Below are 22,808 nucleotides of genomic sequence, written 5' to 3' on the forward strand. Positions count from 1 at the left end.
TAAAACTAAACAAGAAATCCTAAATCCCCTCTGAAAAAGTCTTGGTAACTCATTCATCAATAAAATGAAACCATATATTTGAATGTAGCTCTATCCATTATTCAGATTTCGTCACCGAAAAGATGGGAAATTTGGGGAATTTTTAGGCATAAAACACCTTGTGAAAAGATAAAAAAAAAAGATAAAATGACAGAAAACCTGCAGTGTATTTTCTTCTCACATTTATGCCAGTGATCTACAGCAAACGTTTCAAATTGATATCTGTAAATATACATTTTTTCCCTATTCACCTGCAGTGCCTCGCCTTAAAAAAGCAATGCCACCGATTATGCCTTTTAACTTTGTACCATCAGAGTGCCTTGGACAGTTTGTCTGCTTTTTTCCTGGCAGACTGTATTGATTTTTTTTCATTATTATTTGAAGCAAAAGGAAACACCTCCCTACCTCCAACGAGCCCCTTCTTCCCATTGATTTCCGTATCTCCTGCTCGCTCCAAATGAACAGCTTTCCTTTCGGTGCCCTAAGCAGAAAGTATTGGTGGTGAACTTTGTCTCACCCTTTTCATTGAACACGAGGCCGTTTTACTTGTCAACCGCATGAACAATACAGCGGCGCAAATACGGAACAATGGCCTTCGATCACACTGGCCTCAATGTGGTGCCCTTCAGAGCACTGTGGCCCTCACGCAACACGCTCTGAGCATGTAGGAGAGCGCTGAGCCTGTGTATGGTCTACATGGCTCATCCTGCATCTGAATCAAGCCGAGGCCTTCTGTTTGGGTGGAAATATAAACCGCTGGAGTGAAGATGAGCAGAGGTGGGAGAGTCCAGTCACATGACGTTTTGGGACTTGTGACTTTCTTGACCACATTGTTTTGCTGGATACTTTTGTACATCTTTGCAGTGTTTTTGTGAGGTTCAGTGGATTTTTTAAAAGCAAACCTACAACTTTCTTCTGAAGAGGCACCGAGATCCTCCACACCTGCAGCACAGTGGAGGATCACAGGAGGAGCTACAGGAAGCACTGCCTTCTGTCACTGCTACTGTTCTGTTCGTCACTGGAGAACTGCTCAGCTCTCCCCAGAAGATGGTGAAACTGTTGTGGAGCGGAGGGAGCTGCGCAGGAGGAAGAGGAACGAGGAGGAGCTGACCAGTGCAGGACACCATGCTCTGAAACAAAGACAAACCCAGAAGGTGCTGCACCGTTTCGGAGGAGACTGAAGGCAGTTCTCCCGACCTCCAAAAACATGCTGGTCATGTCGGCCCACAGCGGCTCAGGACTGACCCGACACCTGAACGTCATTTTGTTGTACAATGACAAACAAAGCACGTGAGGGGAGTGAGGGGCGTGAGGGGCGTGAGGGGCGTGTTGGGAGTGAGGGGAGTGTTGGGCATGAGGGGCGTGTTGGGAGTGAGGGGAGTGTTGGGCGTGAGGGGCGTGAGGGGTGTGTTGGGAGTGAGGGGAGTGTTGGGCGTGAGGGGCGTGAGGGGCGTGTTGGGAGTGAGGGGAGTGTTGGGCATGAGGGGCGTGTTGGGAGTGAGGGGAGTGTTGGGAGTGAGGGGAGTGTTGGGCATGAGGGGCGTGTTGGGAGTGAGGGGAGTGTTGGGCGTGAGGGGCGTGTTGGGAGTGAGGGGAGTGTTGGGCATGAGGGGCGTGAGGGGCGTGTTGGGAGTGAGGGGCGTGTTGGGAGTGTTGGGCATGAGGGGCGTGAGGGGCGTGTTGGGAGTGAGGGGAGTGTTGGGCGTGAGGGGAGTGTTGGGCGTGAGGGGCGTGAGGGGAGTGAGGGGAGTGTTTATTTTGAAATAAAGAGCAGTACCAGCAAACAGGATATCCTGTAACATCAGCCAGAAGAACAGCTTTGCCACATATAGGCCGCACTGGAACATAAGCCGCAGGTCTTCATAGTACTGTGCATCCGCTCAGAGCGGCCCATGGTGCAGATGAGGAGGAAGAGACAGCTCATCCTGGAGAAAGGTGCAGTTGCGGGCAGAGGGAGGGCGGCAGGGACGGCAGTGATAAACGTGTAGAAAAGGCACGCAGAAATGGCCAGTGTAGCCGACCTCAATGTGGAAGTGTAGGGATGTGACGTGTAACCCCAGGCCCAAAGCCCTTCAACTTTTAGGCTTAAGTGAGCCTTCATCATTTTAAAAGTTACTCATCTACTGTTCCTCAGCCAAGAGCAGTGTTGATTAGAAGTTCAGCCATAATCTTTTGCCAAACCCGTCTCACTTTTGCGTTTAGTGCCTCTAGTGCCTGTTGGCGGCAGTTCAAAATATCCGATACTGTACCGATATCTGTTTTAGGCTGACACCAAGCACTATGTGGCCCTCTTGTTTTATTGCTGATTACAGCATCAGTCTGTTACAAGTTACCGATGAACTGTTCAGAGGACTTGTCTCTATAGAGACAAGTCAAGGCTTTAATTTTCAAACTTTTCATTTGTAGGAAGTCAGAAGCAGACCCCAGTCCACACATGCATGGCTTATACAGCAGCTGCCTCAGTCCTGCTGCCATGGTTAATGCTAAATGGTCTCAACTTATATAGGGACAAGTACTGTCACGCACACGTGAAGCAGTTGGATAAAAAGAATTGAATTCAACTTGCTTTGAATTTAATAAACCTTGAATACGTCTGATATATATATTTTGAACTTGAAATTAAAATGATCAGCTCTTATATGGTTGGGTGTAAACACTAGGTACAACAACAAAGTTGTTGAAATACCAGGTAGAGTCTTTCTAGAACAGGGGTGGCCAACCCGCGGCTCTCGAGCCGCATGCGGCTCTTGGCCAATCAGAGTGCGGCTCTTTGCATGATTGGAGATGTTTAATACAATGCGGCTCTTTGCAAAATAATTGGTAAATATTTCCCATAAACTGTAACAGTCTTTGACCAAAAATCCAACCATTGTCCTACAGACCCTGTTTCCATCTCTACATGAATGAGAGTCCGTATCTCTCTCCTTTTCGAGGCGGCGTATAAAAGGAGCCCGTGCAGCCTCACTCACAGCGGGATGTAGGTTAAACAACAGGCAGGCAGATCGTGGCACTAGGATCAGCTTCTGTGCTTTTCAGGTTTCTGATCAGCTGCTCTTTATTTGATGTAATTTGGCCACATATTCACAGAAAAAGATCAACATTAGGAAATGGAAAAAAGCGGAGCTCTTATTAAGCGTATGATGCGAAGCGCGACATCGTAACGCGGAAATACGCAAAGTCATGACTTTTCTTTCACACGTGCTATAACTGTAACAGATGCAACTTAAAACAGACTCTCAGATCCTCCAGAGGCTCCTGGTTAAAGTTTATGAACTTTGTGCAGCCTAGAGTGCGTTCTCTGCACAGTCCAGTCAGGACAAAGCTGCAGGCACTGAGCGCACAGGCCAGGGGCGAATCAGAGAAGGGGGCTCAGTGGGCAGGGCCCCACATACAAACACACCCCAGCATAAAAAAAATAAATAATAATAATAATAATAATTTAATTCTGTCTCAGTCAGAACAGGAAACACAAAATGTCATTTAATATACATGTATTTCAATCTTGTTGAGGAGTAAAACCATTCAATCTAACACAATTATTTAAAAAAAAAAAGAAAAAGGCATAAAGTTATAGTTTATTGTGATTAAATAAAACGGTCACATTCTATTTAATCACAATAAAGTACCGCCCCGGGATCTCGCTAATGGTCGGTGCCTTTGTGGCTCTTCACAGGATCAAGGTTGAAAATTTCGGCTCTTGGTCTCCGACTGGTTGGCCACCCCTGTTCTAGAAGAACCTTGTAAGAGTTGCTGAAGCAGGAAGACAAAATGATTTTTTTTTAAAGTACATTTTGGCTGTTTTTTTACTGTTGACTAATGCATTGTTTCATATTTGAAGTTATTAGCAATACAATTGCCTAGCATATTTATTGTCTTTTCTCAGTTTCAATACGCCAAAATCCAAAACTAGGACCTGTTTCTGCCAAAGAAACGGCTGTAAACCTGACAATCATAAAATTGCATGACGATGATTGAGCTTGAAGTAGAGATTGCAAGTTTTATTAAATTAAAGATAAAAGATTAATTGCCCAACCCTACCGCTTCCCATTTACGTCAGAAACCTGCTGTAAAGATGTTGCAATTAGACGCGCCTTAATACAATTATATGGGCGTATGGCGAGTCACTGAATGACTTAATAAGTTTTAAAAGAAGAAAATAAAAGCACTTAACGTTAACTTATGTGAATATAAAACTTCACTTTAACCACCTTATTGATTTCCTTAATCTTTTAGCTTCATTCTCAGTCAGGGTTAGGGTTCGGTGCAGTAGGGCCCGACCAAAATGGATTTAATGTGATGTAATTTTTTTTTTTAATTCTCCAATAGAGTGTTCCTGGGAATTTTCCATTTAATGGTCTGTGAAAAGATAGAATGGATGCTCAATCAAAAAACATTTTGAAAAGCTTGATCTGAATATTATCAGAGAGAATAGAGAGACAAAGCTACAGTATATATATATATATATATTTTTTTATTATTATTGAAGAAGACAGTGCCATCACACTGGCAGATACTGATAGAAATGGCCTTAACAGAAGCAGAAAGCCCTCCCCAGTCTGGTGAAGAAGTGAGCTGATACAGGTTTGGGCCGGTTCAGGAAGCCTCCTAGTTCAACGTTGAGATGCTTCACCACATCTTCATTAAAAGCAGCTGGTTGTTGAGCTGCAGCCTTCAGGAGTGAGTGGGCAGAGCCGTGCTCCAGCACCAGCTGTTTAGCTGCTCTTTTTCCTATGTTCTGCAGGTCTTTAAAGCTAATGTCACATTCTCTACAGATGATCAGCTGTTCTTTGATCTTCTCAGTCAAGTTGATCGCCATGTGCACACTGTGCTGTCTGTCATGGGATCCGGCCAATTTAAGAACTTTCTTTACCAGTGCATGTGAGAGAATGTAGGACACCTGAACAGGAGCGTCCTTGAGGACAGGGGTGTCCTGAACAGGAGCGTTCTGGGGAACAGGAATGGGAGCGTCCGCAACAGGGGCATTTTCAACAGGGGTGTCCTCAACAGGGGCCTCCTCAACAGGGGCGTCCTCTACAGGGGCGTCGAGGGGGGGGTCCATAACAGCGCCGTCCTGAACAGGGGTGTCCTCAACAGGGGTGTCCTGAACAGGAGCGTTCTTAACAGGAGCTTCTTTGGGGACAGGAGCGTCCTGAACATGAGCGTTCTGAACAGGAACGTCCTGGGGAACAGGAACGGGAGCGTCCTCAACAGGGGCCTCCTCATCAAGGGCGTCCTCTACAGGGGCGTCGAGGGGGGGGTCCATAACAGCGCCGTCCTGAACAGGGGTGTCCTCAACAGGGGTGTCCTGAACAGGAGCGTTCTGAACAGGAGCGTCCTTGGGGACAGGAGCGTCCTCAACAGGGGCCTCCTCAACAGGGGCCTCCTCATCAGGGGCGTCCTCAACAGGGGCGTCCTCAACAGGGGCGTCCAGGGGGGGGTCCTCAACAGCGGCATCCTGAACAAGAGCGTTATGAACAGAAGCGTCCTTGGGGATAGGAGCGTCCTCAACAGGTGCATCCTCAACAGGGGCGTCTTCAACAGCGGTGTCCTGAACAGGAGCGTTCTGAACAGGAGCGTCCTGGGGAACATGAACGGGAGCGTCCTCAACAGGGACGTCTTCAACCGGGGCGTTCTCAACAGGGGCGTCTTCAACTGCGGTGTCCTGAACAGGAGTGTCCTGGGGAACATGAACGGGAGTGTCCTCAACAGGGGCGTCTTCAACAGCGGTGTCCTGAACAGGAGCGTTCTGAACAGGAGCGTCCTGGGGAACATGAACGGGAGCGTCCTCAACAGGGACGTCTTCAACCGGGGCGTTCTCAACAGGGGCGTCTTCAACAGGAGGGTCCTGAACAGGAGCGTTCTGAACAGGAGCGTCCTGGGGAACATGAACGGGAGCGTCCTCAACAGGGACGTCTTCAACCGGGGCGTTCTGAACAGGGGCGTCTTCAACAGGGGCGTCTTCAATTGCGGTGTCCTGAACAGGAGTGTCCTGGGGAACATGAACGGGAGTGTCCTCAACAGGGACGTCTTCAACCGGGGCGTTCTCAACAGGAGCGTCTTCAACTGCGGTGTCCTGAACAGGAGTGTCCTGGGGAACATGAACGGGAGCGTCCTCAACAGGGACGTCTTCAACCGGGGCGTTCTCAACAGGGGCGTCTTCAACTGCGGTGTCCTGAACAGGAGTGTCCTGGGGAACATGAACGGGAGCGTCCTCAACAGGGACGTCTTCAACCGGGGCGTTCTCAACAGGGGCGTCTTCAACAGCGGTGTCCTGAACAGGAGTGTCCTGGGGAACATGAACGGGAGTGTCCTCAACAGGGACGTCTTCAACCGGGGCGTTCTCAACAGGGGCGTCTTCAACAGCGGTGTCCTGAACAGGAGGGTCCTGGGGAACATGAACGGGAGCGTCCTCAACAGGGACGTCTTCAACCGGGGCGTTCTCAACAGGGGCGTCTTCAACAGCGGTGTCCTGAACAGGAGCGTTCTGAACAGGAGTGTCCTGGGGAACATGAACGGGAGCGTCCTCAACAGGGACGTCTTCAACCGGGGTGTTCTCAACAGGGGCGTCCAGGGGGGGGTCCTCAACAGCAGCGTCCTGAACAGGAGCGTTCTGAACAGGTGCGTCCTTGGGGACAGAAGCGTCCATGGGGACAGGAGCATCCTCAACAGGGGCGTCCTCAACAGCGGCATCCTCAACCAGGGCGTCCAAAGCAGGAGTGTTCTGAACAGGAGCGTCCTTTGGGAAAGGGGCGTTCTGAACAGGAGCTTCCCGAACAGGAGTGTCCTTGGGGGCAGGGGCGTCCTGAACAGGGGCGTCCGGGGTAAGAGGAGCAGAGTTTACCTCTGTCAAAAGAAGGAGATCTTCTTTTGTGTTGTCTGGTTCTACGCAGAGAAAGTTGTATCCAAATCCATTAAGTATTTTTGCGGCAGCGTTTTGTTTGGCCTCACTCTTGGAGTGTCCCGCTCCCACTACTGTTTCGTCGGCTACTGTCAGTCGGACGTACAAGATCCAGGGGTAAAACGCTTTGTCCACGTTGACTACATGGTACTCTGCGGGGTTCCCCCTCCATTTGGTGATGATCTCATGCAGGCACACTATTGGGTTTGCAGTCGGCTCAAAAGTAGGGAGCTCTCTCCAGAGCTTGGTGTTTTTTGAGGATTTTCCGCCCAGCATTTTCCTTGGGAGGGGGATACGCCGCACTTCGGGCAGAATCTGCTGTGCGGCGAGCTTTTTTGCAATCGTTTTGGTCGGGCCCTGAGCCTCTGACGTAAACCTTCCCACCGTTAAACGGAAGGTGAAGATGGCGTTATGGATAGGGCCATCTTTGTCCAACTCGAGAAAACAAGCGTCCAGGCCATGTTTTGCTGCGAGCTCAAATACCTCGGAGACTTCATTCTTGTAGCTGACGTCGACCTTTTTCTGTAAGGCCATCGTGAGTTTTGAATTCTCCATTTCAGTGGGAAAAGTCGTGTTCGTGTCCTGTAGCTGTGATGAGAAATATGAAATACTTCTTGTCTCTGCTGAAGGTCTGAACGAAATGAGCAGTGGGAAGTGATGACCTAATCTCAACAGGCCGGATTCTGCAAGGGTTGCTATGACGTCATACTTGGATGGAATGTATGATCGGAATAATGAGCACGGAATGTTTCTGGCTTCCTGGTTACCAGTGTGGGTAACGACGACTTCCTGTCAACACAAATTAAAGTTTAATTAAGATTTAAAAGGAAAATTAACGTTAGCCTTTAGCTTCAAGGCTAAAACTTCATATAAATTGCACATCATGCACATTGACACGATGTGCATATTTTTGTGTCCGGGCGTTATATTTCTTTTAATAATAAATCGATTGATTCATTATATGTATCACTTTATTCTACAAAACCTATTGAGTTTAAACACATTTTCAACACATTTCAGTAATATATATTTTTTTTATGTTTTCACACCTCAAACCCCTAAAATGTCAGGTTGTGCAACAGTTCGAGCAAATAACCAGACTAATAAAGCTTCAGAAAATGGTATTTTCAGGGTAACAAATTAAAAATAAAACATCATGGCATATTTTTATGTTAAATATCTTTCAAATAAGCCATCATGTGTGAATATTTATAGTTTTAGAGCTTTTAACCTCTTACCACCCACCTAAACCAAATGCATTCTGTCCTCTTTGGCTAATATATAGGCCTGTGTAACACCTCATTTAAAAGCTAAGACCCACAAAACTGATCTTTTTCCTCGCGTTGTAGCTGTGTTGTGTCACTTTTTGTATTTTATTTTTCTTTCTTTTTTTTCCATTTTTGTCACATTTTTGTTGAGTTTTTTGTCATTTTTTGTCTTTTTTTTTGTCTTTTTTTTGTCTTTTTTTGTCTTTTTTTATTAAATTTTTGTTGAATTTTTGTCACTCTTTGGTTGAATTTTTTGTAACTTTTTGTTGAATTTTTGTCATTTTTTTGTTGAATTTTTGTCATATTTTGGTTGAATTTTAGTCACATTTTTGTTGCGTTTACATTCTTGTTTTCTTCTCACTTTTTGTGGCTATTTTGAAGAAGCTTTTTGACTAGGGTAAAGCCAAACTGGAGAAAATGGGATCCGTTCAGGTGGGAGTTAAGAGGTTAAGATCACTAAAATATGATCATATTTTGCATTTTCAAGTGGATTAAACTTTAGAAAAGACGCATTAACAGTCCCACAGTGAAAGTTCATCTTAATGCTGCCTACACACCGAACCGCACACATCACACTGCTGGACACTTGAAAGGCTTGTAATTTGTGTGTGTCTCACAGCTAGAAGGTCCGGGTTCGATTCCCACCTGGACGGGGCCTTTCTGTGAGGAGTTTGCATGTTCTCCCGTGTCTGTGTAGGTTTCTTCCGGGTACTCCGACCTTCACGACCTGGACTTGAGACACGCACTGACCACTTATTCCACTTATTCAAAGGCTACGTTCAGACTGACGCTGAAACCCAATTCCAATCATTTTGGCCCCATGCGACCTGTGTCTGACCTTTTCATGACAGTCTGATCGACACAGATCCGATCTTTTCAAATGCGACCCAGGCCACTTGGTATGTCCTGAATCCAATATGTACCTGATCTTTTGTGACTTCAGTCTGAACCTCCAGGTCGCATTTATGGTAAATGGTAAATGGTCTCAACTTGTATAGCGCTTTTTCACCTACATTAGGCACTCAAAGCGCTTTACAGCCAGGATTCACTCACCCATTCATACTCTCATTCATACACCAATGTACGCAGACACTGGGTGTAATGTGGGTGAAGTGTCTTGCCCAAGGACACAACGACAATGTCCACTTTCAGGAGGTGGGATTCGAACTCCCGACCTTCCGATCATGAGACGACCCGCTCTACCATCTGTGCCATCACACATCGATGCTCTACAGATACCGTTCATTCTGCATTAAAGACGTGAACGGACAGGGACACTACACGTTAGGGATGGGCGATACCACATTTTTTGGAATCGATACGATATCGATACTTTTGGGGTCATTTTTGTCGATACCGATACCGATACTGGTCATTTCATATAGGTGAATGTATTTCAATCAATATACATCTCTAAAACTGGTTATTTTATATAATTAACTGGTTATTTTATTTCTAAAACTGGTTATTATATAAAATTATATTGCTTTAACTGGTTAATTAAACAATGCTAATGTGAAATTAAATACATAAACAAAATTTAAAATGAATACTTAAATGACAAACAGAACCTAAACCAGAGTGATATGCCTGGCTCAGTTCAATCCTTTGCTGTTGTCGACTGTTTTGGCTCAGAACAAAGGGTTGACAATTGCTGCCCCACCTTCTTTTTACATATGCAAATTAGTCTTTGTAGAAGGTTCATACTGTCTTCTTAGGTTAAGGCTATTATAGTTTTGTTTCTTATAGTAAGACAGAAAGGTTTAGTTTACCTGCTTTACTAGTTTCGATCACTTCCTGTGATCTTCCTCAGAAGCGACACCTGGTGGTGGAGGTGTCGTGTCGTAGGCAGCTTACATGGATTTTCCAGTCAGTAGGGAGAGCTTACGCCCCCTACTGACTGGCGCCTTCAAATCTCAAATCAGCCATATCAGACCACTGCAAGAGGGAAAACCATATCATGAACTGGGACAATGCCAGGGTCATCCGTGCCGAAAGTAACAAGTATCACCGCTGGATCAGAGAAGCCATCGAGATCAGGAAACGTGCACCAACATCTATGAACCGGGACGAGGGAGCGTACACCTTATCCCACACCTGGGAGGCCGTCCTGGAGAAGGTGCCGGTCAGTAGGGGGCGTAAGCTCTCCCTACTGACTGGAAAATCCATGTAAGCTGCCTACGACACGACACCTCCACCACCAGGTGTCGCTTCTGAGGAAGATCACAGGAAGTGATCGAAACTAGTCAAGCAGGTAAACTAAACCTTTCTGTCTTACTATAAGAAACAAAACTATAATAGCCTATGCAAATTAGTATCGATCCTTTTTGCCCAATATCGATACTTATAAAGTAGCCATTTGGTATCGATGTGTCGATACTTCACATTTCACATTAAAGACTCTGCTCCACAAAAGTCCATGATCCCAAATTCTGTCTCTCTTCCTTCTTAAAATTATTTGTTTATTGATGTTCTAGCTCCGTTTTTAGCTTCCTTATTGAGCCCTATCCCGTTCAGACGGAGGTCACACACAGGTCACATTTGAGAGTAACATGAATGTCAGGGCCCTGCTTTTTAAGGGCCGGGCTGCGATGCTATGGAAAGACCACTGGGGAAACGGCCACAGGTTATTCATCTCGTCTTTCAGCACATCATGGCGTGTGGTAAACAGCCCCCCCTCCCTCTGCGGCGGCCATGACAGTTTGCCCCCGTTGGATAAGCACCTCCGTCTGTCTCCGCTGGAGTGTACAGGCCGCCTCTATTGTGCGCTGTAATGAGGAGAAGGCGGGCTGTGATTGCATTGTCTGTCTAACCTTTTCACGAGGCTGCGCGCCTCTTGTTTTCATGTGTGTCTGATGGAGTGGCTTTCTCCAGCAGCAGCCGCCGCGCTCCGCTGTCACAGCGCCGTGGACCGCGGCCATTAGCACGGCGCTCGATTAGCTTCAGCGTGAAGGCGCCATGTGGCCGTGTTCTGGAGACCAACTCCTAATGAGCGTGTTTTTCTTTATTTCTGACGCTTCCTCTCCAACAGACGACATGTTTGAGTGTTGCATGAATCCAAACTGTGCTGTTGTCATCACTTTATGTGCTTTGGACAGGTTCGAGAAGGCCATTGATGTAGCTGTTGGCAGGGAGGAAACTCATAACCCAATAAAAGCCTTCTCTTGTAGTGCAATTTAGATGTCCAGATGGGAAACCCCTTTCAATAACGGGTCCTCCAGCTGTTCTCATGTACAGTAGATACACTTCAGGCTCGATTCAATTTTTTTTCAATACCAGTACTTAAACGATTCTTGATTTTTGATACCGATACCTGAACGATACTTTTTTCGATATTTGTCATCTAGAACCAGGAAACAGAACAATAATGTGTGGAAGATCTGCAAGTGTACAATATTGGGTTCATCTTTAATGTCAAGATCCATCTATCCATCCATCCATCCATCCATCCATCCATCCATCCATCCATCCATCCATCCATCCATCCATCCATCCATCCATCCATCCATCCATCCATCCATCCATCCATCCATCCATCCATCCATCCATCCATCCATCCATCCATCCATCCATCCATCCATCCATCCATCCATCCATCCATCCATCCATCCATCCATCCATCCATCCATCCATCCATCCATCCATCCATCCATCCATCTTCTTCCACTTGTCCGTTGCCTGGTCGTGATGGCTGTCCGAGCTGCCCAAATCACACTGCACCAGCCCCCTATGGCTCCTCCTGCAGGTGGTGGGTCCACAGAAGGACGCCCTCATGATGAACCGGGCCTGTTGGTCTCTCATAAGGGGCTTCTGAACCGCTCTTTGTCTGACCCGTCACCTAGGACCTGTTTGCCATGGGAGACCCTACCAGGGGCACGAAGCCCCCGACCACAGAGCTCCCGGGATCATTCAGGTGCTCAAACCCCTCCACCACGTTAAGGTGGCGGTTCCAGGAGAGGCAATGTCAAGATGTGTGTGGAAATTGTGTGAAAAAAAAATGGGGCAAAATCCATCCATTTTCTTCCGCTTTATCCGGGGCCGGGTCGCGGGGGCAGCAGTCTCAGCTGAGATGCCCAAACTTCCCGATCCATGTACACCTCCTCCAGCTGTTCTGGGGGACCCCGAGGCGACACCAGGCCAGCTCGGAGACATAGTCCCTCCAGTGTGTCCTGGGTCTTCCACAAGGCCTCCTCCCAATAGGACACACTTGGAGCACCTCCTGAGGGAGGCGACCAGGAGGCATCCGGAACAGCCACCTCAGCTGCTCCTTTTGACGTGAAGGAGCAGCGACTCTACTCCGAGATCCTCCAGGGTAACTGAGCTCCTCACCCGATCTCGAAGGGTGCGCCCAGCCACCCTGCGAAGGAAACTCATTTCGGCCGCTTGTATTGACCATAGGTGAGGGTGGGAACGTAGATCGATCGGTAAATCGAGAGTTTTGCCCTGACTCAGCTCCCTCTTCACCACGACAGAAACATTGAAGTCACTTCCTTTATTCCAACAGCATCAAAACTCGGATCTAAAGATATAAGAGTTTTTTTTCTTCGATACCAGTAGTAGCTAAACTTTTTTCTGCTACCAGACTGGTGTGTGTTTAATGGTGCCTAGCCCTAATCACACCTGTCCCACACCGTTATCATCCCGTCCTTATTTAACGGTCCATCCCCTGAGGACACCCTGCCTCTGACCCGTGTGTGCCCCCTTGTGTCCACAGAGGTGCCGGTGTCGTCCGTCCTGTGCCTGTCCTCCGTGCGGGAGCTGCCGGTCCAGGTGCGGGAGCTGTACTCCCAGGGCTTCGTGCTGGTGGCGGTTCACCCCTTCGTCCACGCGTGTGGCCCGGGACACGCACACATCCAGAGGCAGCTGCACCGCGCCGTGCTCATCCGGGAGACGCACAGGTACAGGCCACACATCCACAGCATTACAGGCACTGGAGGGAGGAAACACTCTGGGGCATGAGCAAGTCACTTAACAAGTATTTGGAAGCAAACAGTCCAAAGTAACTAAAACACATACGTCTGACATGTTTTGAAGTTTTAAGATTTAAAGGTGCATTAATAAAACGAAACAGGTATACCAGAAAAGTGAAACTGTTTCTGAAACAATAAAACAACAAGATAAGAAACAACAGCTCAAAATTCTGTTGGAGGAGTTTTGTCATAATGTACCACATTTTGTATAATTTTGAATTCTATGACTTATCATATAATGTGATAAAATGTGCACTTTATGAAGACTGTGAGCTATAAAAGCATTTGTAAATGCTTATTTTCATCATTTCTAAAGCATTTACAAAGCTGTCAGTCTAATATAAACTGTTTAAAACAATGAAAAACATTCTGGTGGACGGTCAAGTCTCATGGAAAACACAAACAGTAAAAGTAAATCCAACCATTGTTATTAATCATTGTAACCTGATGGTTTTTAAGAATGTGAAACTGGATTACAGTAACATTTTATGTAATCCACAATCTTGGGATTAAATAATATTTATCTGAGTGGGCAGGGTGATTCATTCACGCTAAAGTGATTTATTTACACTTTAGCGGGATGCTAGCTTAGCTGGGAGTTTAGCAGTGGAGTCATTTGCCTTTGACTGACGTGAAGCACAGAGTGGTTCATTCTTGTCACTCACTCACACTGAATCACAGACGACTTTGCTCTAACTCTGGTTAGAGTATTTCACCTCTGTTACCGTGAAGATTTCATGTAGTAGCATTATTAATGTTGGAGTTAATGTGACAAAAGAAAGATAAAATACAGTTTGAATCGCTGTTTAAAAGACAAAAACTGCTCCAAATGAGTGAACGAGCTCATGAGGTGAATCATGACTCCTGATTCTGTGAAGTGACTCACGATTTTTGAACGATTTGTTCACTAATCGCACATCCTTATTTACCAGACTCACGGATCGAGCACATTCATTACACTCTGTTTAGAAGCTTATCCATGTTAACAATGGTTAGTAAACAGTGTAAATGTCTTATATATGATGATAGAGTGTAATGATCCAATTTCATTCCAAAATGTGGCTTTATTACACAGTGAATTTGAACTATTATTACATTACATTTCACATTGTCTATGAAATGTGCGGCATGAATAAATATGTCATTACCAAATGCGGCTTAACAAGGTGTTAAGCAAAGGCGACTTTTTACAATAATGTGGAACAGACCTGGAGTTGTGTTTCGACCCTCCCGCGCATCTTTGAGTAATCTTTGAATCCTCAACAGACACTATAGTTACTGCTGCAGCCACTTAAGACACGGGCTGCACACTCTTATTTTTCCCTTTATTGAAACAGCTGTGCAGCAGAGGGGAGCAAGAGGAGGGCGTGTGGGAGGGGCTGATGTTAGGTGGCACAGTGGTCAGGGCTTGTGTGAAGTCCCCGGGCTCGATCCCTGGCCAGAAGGGCCTGTCTGTGTGGAGTTTGCCGGTTCTCCTCGTCCTCCCGTTCCCCGAGTGAGGCGCTCTGTGCTGCTATAGCAGGGTTTCTGCAGGGCATTAAAAAGCATTAGAAGTCATTAAGTCAATTGTGCCATAATCAAGGCCTTAAAGGTTTTTAACCTCTTGACCGAGCACGTTTTCTCCAGGTCAGCTTTACCCCAATCTAAATGCTTCTCGACTGGAGAGCCACAGTGTAATGCCTCATTTGAAAGCTAAGACTTATAAAACTGACTGTAACTTTTCTGCCACGTTGTCGCAGCGTTAATGTCACATTTTAAATAGTTTTTGGCATTTTTTTTGGTTTCTTTTTCTTGTGTTTTCTTCCTCGTTTTCAACACTATTTTGACACTTTCTTTCAAGAAGCTTCCAGATTTGGGTAAAGTCAAACCAGAGAAAACTGTGCTCGGTACCATAGTTATGGTCTAAAACATATTCAGCTGTTTTGGCTGAAATTGAAACCACATCTTTTTGCTCAAATGTTTCCCGTTTTGTCCAGTCCTCTTTCCTCTGTCTAAGAGTGATTTTTAAACGTGATTTCCCAGGTTGCATCATTGAAATCCCTCTTCCCGCTGTGTTCCCAGTGTGATGTTTCTGGGTGAGACTAAGCCGTGGCCTTGAGTCCTCTGGAGCCACCGGCCGCTGTCCTTGTCTGATTTATCCAGGGACAGATTAATACTGTGGCCCTGATGTAAGTGCATGCAAAATAAGGCCACTTAAAAAAAAATCAATACCCATTCATGGTAAAAGGCTGGGTCTGAAAAAAAAAACGTGCCTCTCAGACAGACAGGACCTTCGTTTTTAATCACCGACGCATAAATCTCATTTTGGATCAAACTGTGTGAGCTGCAGCGGCAACAAAGCAACTCACGGAAATCCACCACAAGTATATTTGTATTTTATCAACAGAATTAGCAGTGTGGCGGAGCCGTCCGTCCGTCTTGATGGATCCATGTTGACGGATCTAGAATCGCGGCGTTATTAAAGTCGAAACCCAGCTCTGCTCCGTCGGCTCTTCCTGCATCACTGTGGAACGCCGTGTGCTTTCGCTTTGCATTTCGCACGGAAAATAAACAGCCTTTTAGTGCTTCGAAGGTTCCAATGTGATGCACGCTCACTTCTGAGAGCTGAGAGCATTAACTTGGATAAATACGTGAAGGACAGAGAGAAGAGAAAGGAGGAGGTAAGAGGTCACGGACCGGACAGCTTCACAGACGCACCCGTTTGACCTCTGTGTTCCTTAAACACTCGTAGATATGAGTTTAAAGAGACTGGATGCAAGTTGGTCCTTTTTGTACTCACTACTGCCACCTCTGGTCGTACGTGTAACTGCAGCTTCTGCATTAAGACCTGAAGTAACAGCTTTCTGAATGACAGTGCAGGATATTAGAGGCCGTTGTGGTGAACAGGTCTGGGCTCATTCTACACATCAGGCTGGAACATGTGGGGGGAGGAAAATACATAATTAAAATGTAAACTCTGTATAGTCCCTTAAAGAAAGTTCAAATTGAGGAATTGCAGATAAGCTCCAATTTGTATTTCTAACAGTGAAATATGAGCCTTAAAGTGATGTTTTAAGGATTTTACGTGTAAAAATCGTTCACTTGGGCTTGCATTTTGAGGATCACCTGCTCGTCAATATTAAAGTGATAGTCTGTAAGTTTGCAAAATGAGGGGAGCGGGAACAGCATTTTCCAAAGCAAACGATCAAGCTCTTCCCGCTGCTCCTGATTGGACCTGACTGGCTGGTTCAAAGGAAAAGCTCGTCTCATTGGTCAACGTGGGAGGATACGAGACTGAGTGATCTTTATAAAAAAAAATATATATATATATATATATATATATATATATATATATATATATATATATATATATATATATATATATATATATATATATATATATATATATATATATATATATATGATATGTATATATATATATGATATATATATATATATATATATATATGACCGAGCCAAGATCCTGTGGGACTTCCAGATACAGACGGACAAAATGGTAATGGGAACCAACCGGACATTGTGGTGGTGACAAAGAGCAGAGGAGCCGTTGTGGTCGACATAGCAATACCAAACGACTTCAACATCAGGAAAAAGGAACATGAGAAACTAGAGAAATACCAGGGGCTCAGAGAAGAGCTGGAGAAAACCTGGAGGGTGAAGGCATCAGTGGTGCCCGTGGTCGTTGGGGCACTCGGGGCAGTGACCCCCAAACTGGAGGAGTGGCTCCAGCAGATCCCAGGAAATACATCAGACATCTCGGTCCAGAAAAGTGCAGTGCTAGGAACAGCAAAGATACTGCGCAGAACCCTCAAGCTCCCAGGCCTCTGGTAGAGGACCCGAGCAGGAGGAAAAAAGAGACCGCCCGCGGAGGGTGAGGAAGAGTTTTTTTTTTTTTTTTTTTTAATATATATACGTATATATGATCGGAAGGTCGTGGGTTTGAATCCCAGCTATATATATTGTTTGCTTTGGAAAATTCTGTTCCTGCTCCCCTCATTTTGCAAACTTACAGACTATCACTTTAATATTGACGAGCAGGTGATTCTCTGAATAAGTCAATAAGTTTCTGTCTCTGTTGGTTTTCTGGATGGATCGATGTGTAACTAGGGCTGCACGATTTTGACAAAAATGTGCTATTTTTTCTGACAGACATTGTGATTGATTTGCGTTTTTATCATTTTCTATATAGCACAGGTTTATTATTCATGCAATTGAGCATTGACCTGCAGATAAACTTCTAAAACTGCTGTTAAGCATCATGGTGTTTGTTTACATCTCAGCTTCATCAGCAACAAGATACAAATCTACAAGAGGCAAAGAGGCCATTTATAGAGTTTATGGAGACAAACATGCTTAGTTTTAATCATTCTCCCTATTCACTATTCATAAAAACGTTCTGAATCAAACACTTCTCTCCTGATCGGTGAACATGTCTTTCACTTAAAAAGCCAGTCCAACACAGTCCTTTCCATTAAATCAAACACATAAGTGAGCCTTTTGTGTTTTCATTCAAATGGTAGGAAAAGTACACAATCATGATCAAAACACGGATAAACTGGATCAAACCGAAGTTACATTGTAGTGTTTTTCATTTCTCTCTGTGGGATTGTGTCACGACTGGATGATGTGGAACAGAAGCACCTTTATCCAGCGTGCGACGTGACGAAGATGAATGCGCTGAGGACGCCCCTGTTTTTGAGGCTCATTAAGGCCGCGGGAGGGCCATTATGACACAACAGGGCTGCTGCTTAGCCTCCGCTCATGGAAACAGCGGCTGAGTCAGCACTAAAATAATCACTACCTCTGTCCCCATTCCTTCACTCAAGGAAAAAACATATGGGACGCTAATGCTTCCAAACTGGAACAAAACAAGCGGGAACTTGTTGTCTAAGGTAAGGTACAGTCGAGGGGAGGAGCTACAGGGGTTAGTGTTGTGATGTTTGCCCAGTTTTCTTCCTTAAAGGGACTATAAGGAGTTTAAAAATGTTCAAATTAAGTATTTTCCTCCCCCTACATGTTCCAGCCATGTCCTAATGTGTAGAATGAGCTCAGACCTGTTCACCATAACTGCCTCTAAAATCCTGTACGGTCACTCAAAAATGTGTCACTTCGGCCCGAATTGCCGTCATGCACGAGCTTAATATAGAAGGTGCAGTTACACATGTGGCCTGAGGTGGCAGTAGTGAGTATAAAATGGCGAACTTGCTTCCAGCCCCTTTAATGTCTTGGTTTTAATGTCAAAAATAGGCCAAACTCACCCTTCGCCATGTGTTTTCATTCATAAATATTGACATGTTTGGTATCCTTGTGTAGCAAGAAAGACGTCCGAGACAACGTTGTAATCCAAACATGGAACAAGATTTTGAAGATTTTTCCTTTTCTATGCCTCATTTACTGAGCTTTTAACCAGAAAAAGAAAACAAATCCCTCATAACTAACTCTTCTTCTAACTATTGTAGCTTCTTAACTAAACTAAACAAGACTAAGGACGACTGAGAAACATCCTGTTAAAGTCTTCTTTAAGAACCAGGCTGTTTAAATGCACATGCCGTAAAAAGACATCGATAGCACGCGGTGTTTCAAAACGCATCAACAATGTTGTCGTTGAAAAATGACTTGAAACAGAGATATTTAGGCATTTGCCTCTTCACAAAACGTTGGTGTCTGTCCAGAGAGGAGAGAGGAGTTCATCAGAAAGGAGAGTGTTTCATAAAACACTAATTATCTCCGAATCTAGATCAGTGACTTTGATCAAACTAGCCTTTGTTTAGCTTTGGATTTCTCAGGAACCAAGGCTGTTTTCACCTACGGAGAGCTTTGAGTCTCGTCTTTCAAATGAGCCATAGCATGTGTCCATAGCTATAACATAGAAAGATGAAAAATGGTCTGGATTGTTGGCTCTCTACAGCTAAAATAAACAGCGCAGCCTCAGTGTGTTAACATCAGTAATTGATATCTCAAAAAAAAAATTCTCTGTGTCTTGCCTTAAAACAAGAGAAGATAAATCATCCCCTACTTTTTGAGGGAAGGCATGAGGAAAGCCATTTTGGTGCCCTAAGCAGAAATCTTTAATGGTGCCGAAAAAAAGGAAAAAACTTAAACAAAATAGCTCATTAAGTTTAAACACACTCGAAACTACATCCAACATATTTGTAGAATTGAGCTTATAGAGTTTAGATGTAACAGTTCAGTAGTTGGTTCCCCCTCCCCCCAGAACCCGAGTGTCTCTGCTCCGGCCCTGCACTTCAGCTCAGACGTGACTTCCCTCTCTGAACCTTCCCCTCTTTCCTTTCTCACTTGCACAGGCTCACAGAACACTACATGACACTGAAGTTTGCAGTGGATTTACTGCGTGTGAGCGGGCCGTGTGTGAAGTCTCCTCGTGCGGCACAGAGATTCCTTCATGTATTGTCTCATCGGTCACATTGGCCACATTTCTATAACTCTTCTCTGTCATGGTTCTCCCTGAACATGGGGCCATTCTTCTGTCAGCTGCGTTAATGATGCAGCAACACAAACACTGAGGATCACAAAGGCCTCAGCGTGGTGTCCCTCGGAGATGTGATGTTATGAGCACATACAGGGCCGGCTCTAGGCAAGAATGAACTTTCGCGCAGCCACCCTCTATCACCTTCCGTTCCGTCAGCGATGTTGTAAATGGCGAAAGTATGGGTTTCAAAAATGAAAGCACAATTGGCGCCCCCTCCAGCGGATGGCGCCCTAGACGGCTCCCTGTTTCGCCTATGTTTGTTTAGTGATGATGTCATCGCTCCACTTCCGGGTCCAAAGGAGCTTTAGCCCTGTTCACTATGATGGGATGTCGCTGATTTGAACCTCCTGTAGAGCCGACTACAAGGATCTTTTTAAACATCTGATCACACAGAAATATCATATTTACTCTGGGCTTTCTTTAGTAATGCCTTTCTGAGATTAATTATCAAATACATTTTTCCATACACAATGAAGGCTAAATACATATATAAATATCTTCACCTTGACCTGGAGAAATGGTGGGCTACATTGTTCGAATGTGGTGTGAACCCGTTTGTTATTTCAGCAGGAGATTCAGGTGAAGTTGCATTTTCTGTGTCTATCAGTGGAATCTGAACAGTTTGGATCTAGAAGTGGCTTAATATTGTGTGTGAAAATGCAATCCAGTATTCCGCTGTATACTTTACAAACGTATACAGCGGAAAAGACCCTCAGTGTCGCTGTAAGGTGACGGACCTTACAGCCACAATTATCCTGTTCCTGTTGCAATCTAGTTAATATCATACATTTACTTGATAATCGACAGCCAACAAAGAAAACACAATGATTTACCCTTCATTGTTTACGTTAAATCCTTTCCTTCAGCTGCAGTACCCGGAAGTGGAACCGTCAAATCCCCACTGAAACACTTGATCCTTGAGTTATTTGTGTGATATAATGTCTGTAGCATGAGGGAGTCTCTGTTCGCACAAACCTTCCCCGCAGACTGCGAGCCGGCGCTGCTGTGCATTTGCTCATGTGCACTGCTCATAAATTATCACCACACAAACATGCACATAAATTATCCCTCCGAATCTAAATCTGCAGCCGCCGCCGCCTCCGCCACGTCCTCTTCATGCATTAGCAGATATTACTTACAGCCGCGCGTCCAGATCAATGGAAATGTGGGTGAAATCTCAATAAGTACTGGACTCGTATATAATGTAGTACTCTCTACTCAACGACATCTCTGTAAAGGCTCCAAAGTATAAAACGTCCATCTGTCCATCTGTTTGTTTGTTTTAAAGGGGGGGTATTATGCAAAATTGACTTTTTCAAGCTTTACATCATGTTATTAAGTCACTCCCTCATTAAAAACATGCCTGAAGTGTTGCCTTGGCACATTCACGTATTTTTGAGTCATCTGTAAAAACTCTGATGGCGGCCATTTTAGGGATAGGTTTGCCTGAGTCCTCCTAGGAACGCCCCCACCTCCTGGAGACGCCTCCGAGCTTTCGTCACCAGCCGAGTAACCAACCACTGCCCCTCAGCAGAACCCCCTCCCCACTGATGCCACAGACAGCGTGTGGAGGGGGCATGTCGGAAAGGCTCTGAGGTTCTTAAAGAGACAGAGGCCTATTTCAAGACATTCACTATAGCCATTTTGAGAGAGACATTTTATACAAGGCAGTTATTCTAATTTACTGCATTTACAGACCAACAGAAGGTTTGGTCATCATTGTAGTGTGATATAGACTGGTGCTATGTGATTGAAAAAAGCATAATACCCCCTCTTTAAAAGTAATTATTTGATGATCATCGATGAACAGTAGGTGGCGCTGTGTCAAATGCCACCGACTCCCAGCAAGGACGAAAATCCCACTTTTGTAAAACAGTTTTTCTCAAAAGCGAATCGAGACTCCCCTCTTCATACGTTTTATTGTGAAATACATTCAACAACTGCAAACATTTGAGTATATTTTATAGCTACATATTTTTTGTGTTTTTGGTTTACTCTTTTATTTTAGTCACATTTTAGTCATTTCTATAGTAAATGTGAAGGTTTTGGTCTAGATTTAGTTGATGAAAAGTTTTAGTCAGTTTCATACAAAATAAAGTCATTAGTGTCCACAGAAAGATCCCTGTGACATCACTGTCAGTGGCTCGGAGCGTGGGGAGAGGCAGAGAGGGGCGGAGCCTGCCGCATGTCATGTGGTCATGTGACCTGTAGCCGCCGCTCTGTGTCACGTGTAACGGTGTGTTCTCTCACTCTGCGCACAAGCTCTGGCTGCGAACGTCTGATGAACCACTTTCCCCCATATTTGTCTCATCTCATTAAAGCAGCACTAAGTAACTCTTGCCCCTAGAGGCCATGAGCGCCACTGCAGGTGTCCTAGCAAGTTGCGATATTTTAACTTTTTAATTGTCCGTGAGAGTAAATACTACGCTGATAATGTACATCCAATTACACAATGGAAATGTTTCTTTTCACTCAAACGTGGCTGTAAATACTGTTTATGGGGACACACTACAGGCAAAACTCAATTTTTTCAGTTTTCAGGTTTTGGGCCAAATTGGTCTCTGAACATCACCCGAAAACCAAAAATATGCCTAATCTTCACAAAAACATGTTTAAATATTGCGCTGATTCAATGTTCCCCCATAGACTTATATGGGAGAATGCAATTTCAAGGGTCTTTTTCTCAAAACACTTTTTTTCTGTCATTGTGGCGACACTATGTCCACGTCAGTCGGACCTAAAGACTTCACATTTTCCAGCCTTGGACTGAACAATATTTGGAAGATTTTTTCAGAGGGATTTTTTATTATTTAATCCCTAGCCCCATGTATTGAGTTTTGAATGTCAAAAAACAAGGCGAAAATTACATTTTTACACATTTTTACACTAAAAAACAGCTTATCCAAAATCCCCTCTGAGAAAGTCTTGGCAACTCATTCATCAATAAAATGAAACCATAAATTTGAATGTAGCTCTATCCATTATTCAGATTTCGTCGCCGAAAAGATGGGAAATTTGGGGCATTTTTAGGCATAAAACACCTTGTTCTTAAATGAAAAGATAAAATGACAGAAAACTTGCAGTGTATTTTCTTCTCACATTTATGCCAGTGATCGACAGCAAACGTTTCAAATTGATATCTG

General features: G+C 44.8%; 1 protein-coding gene across 1 annotated transcript in view; it reads left to right on the forward strand.

Moving 5' to 3' along the window:
* rftn1a (raftlin, lipid raft linker 1a) overlaps window positions 1-22,808 on the forward strand; it is a 163,669-nt gene that overhangs the window by 100,967 nt on the left and 39,894 nt on the right. The window contains exon 3 of the mRNA XM_079571254.1: window positions 12,920-13,103. Within this exon, the coding sequence (XP_079427380.1) occupies window positions 12,920-13,103 (184 nt within the window). The remainder of the gene's footprint in view (window positions 1-12,919; window positions 13,104-22,808) is intronic.

Source organism: Gobius niger (assembly GCF_951799975.1).
Source record: "Gobius niger genome assembly, chromosome: 14".
Lineage (NCBI taxonomy): Eukaryota > Metazoa > Chordata > Actinopteri > Gobiiformes > Gobiidae > Gobius > Gobius niger.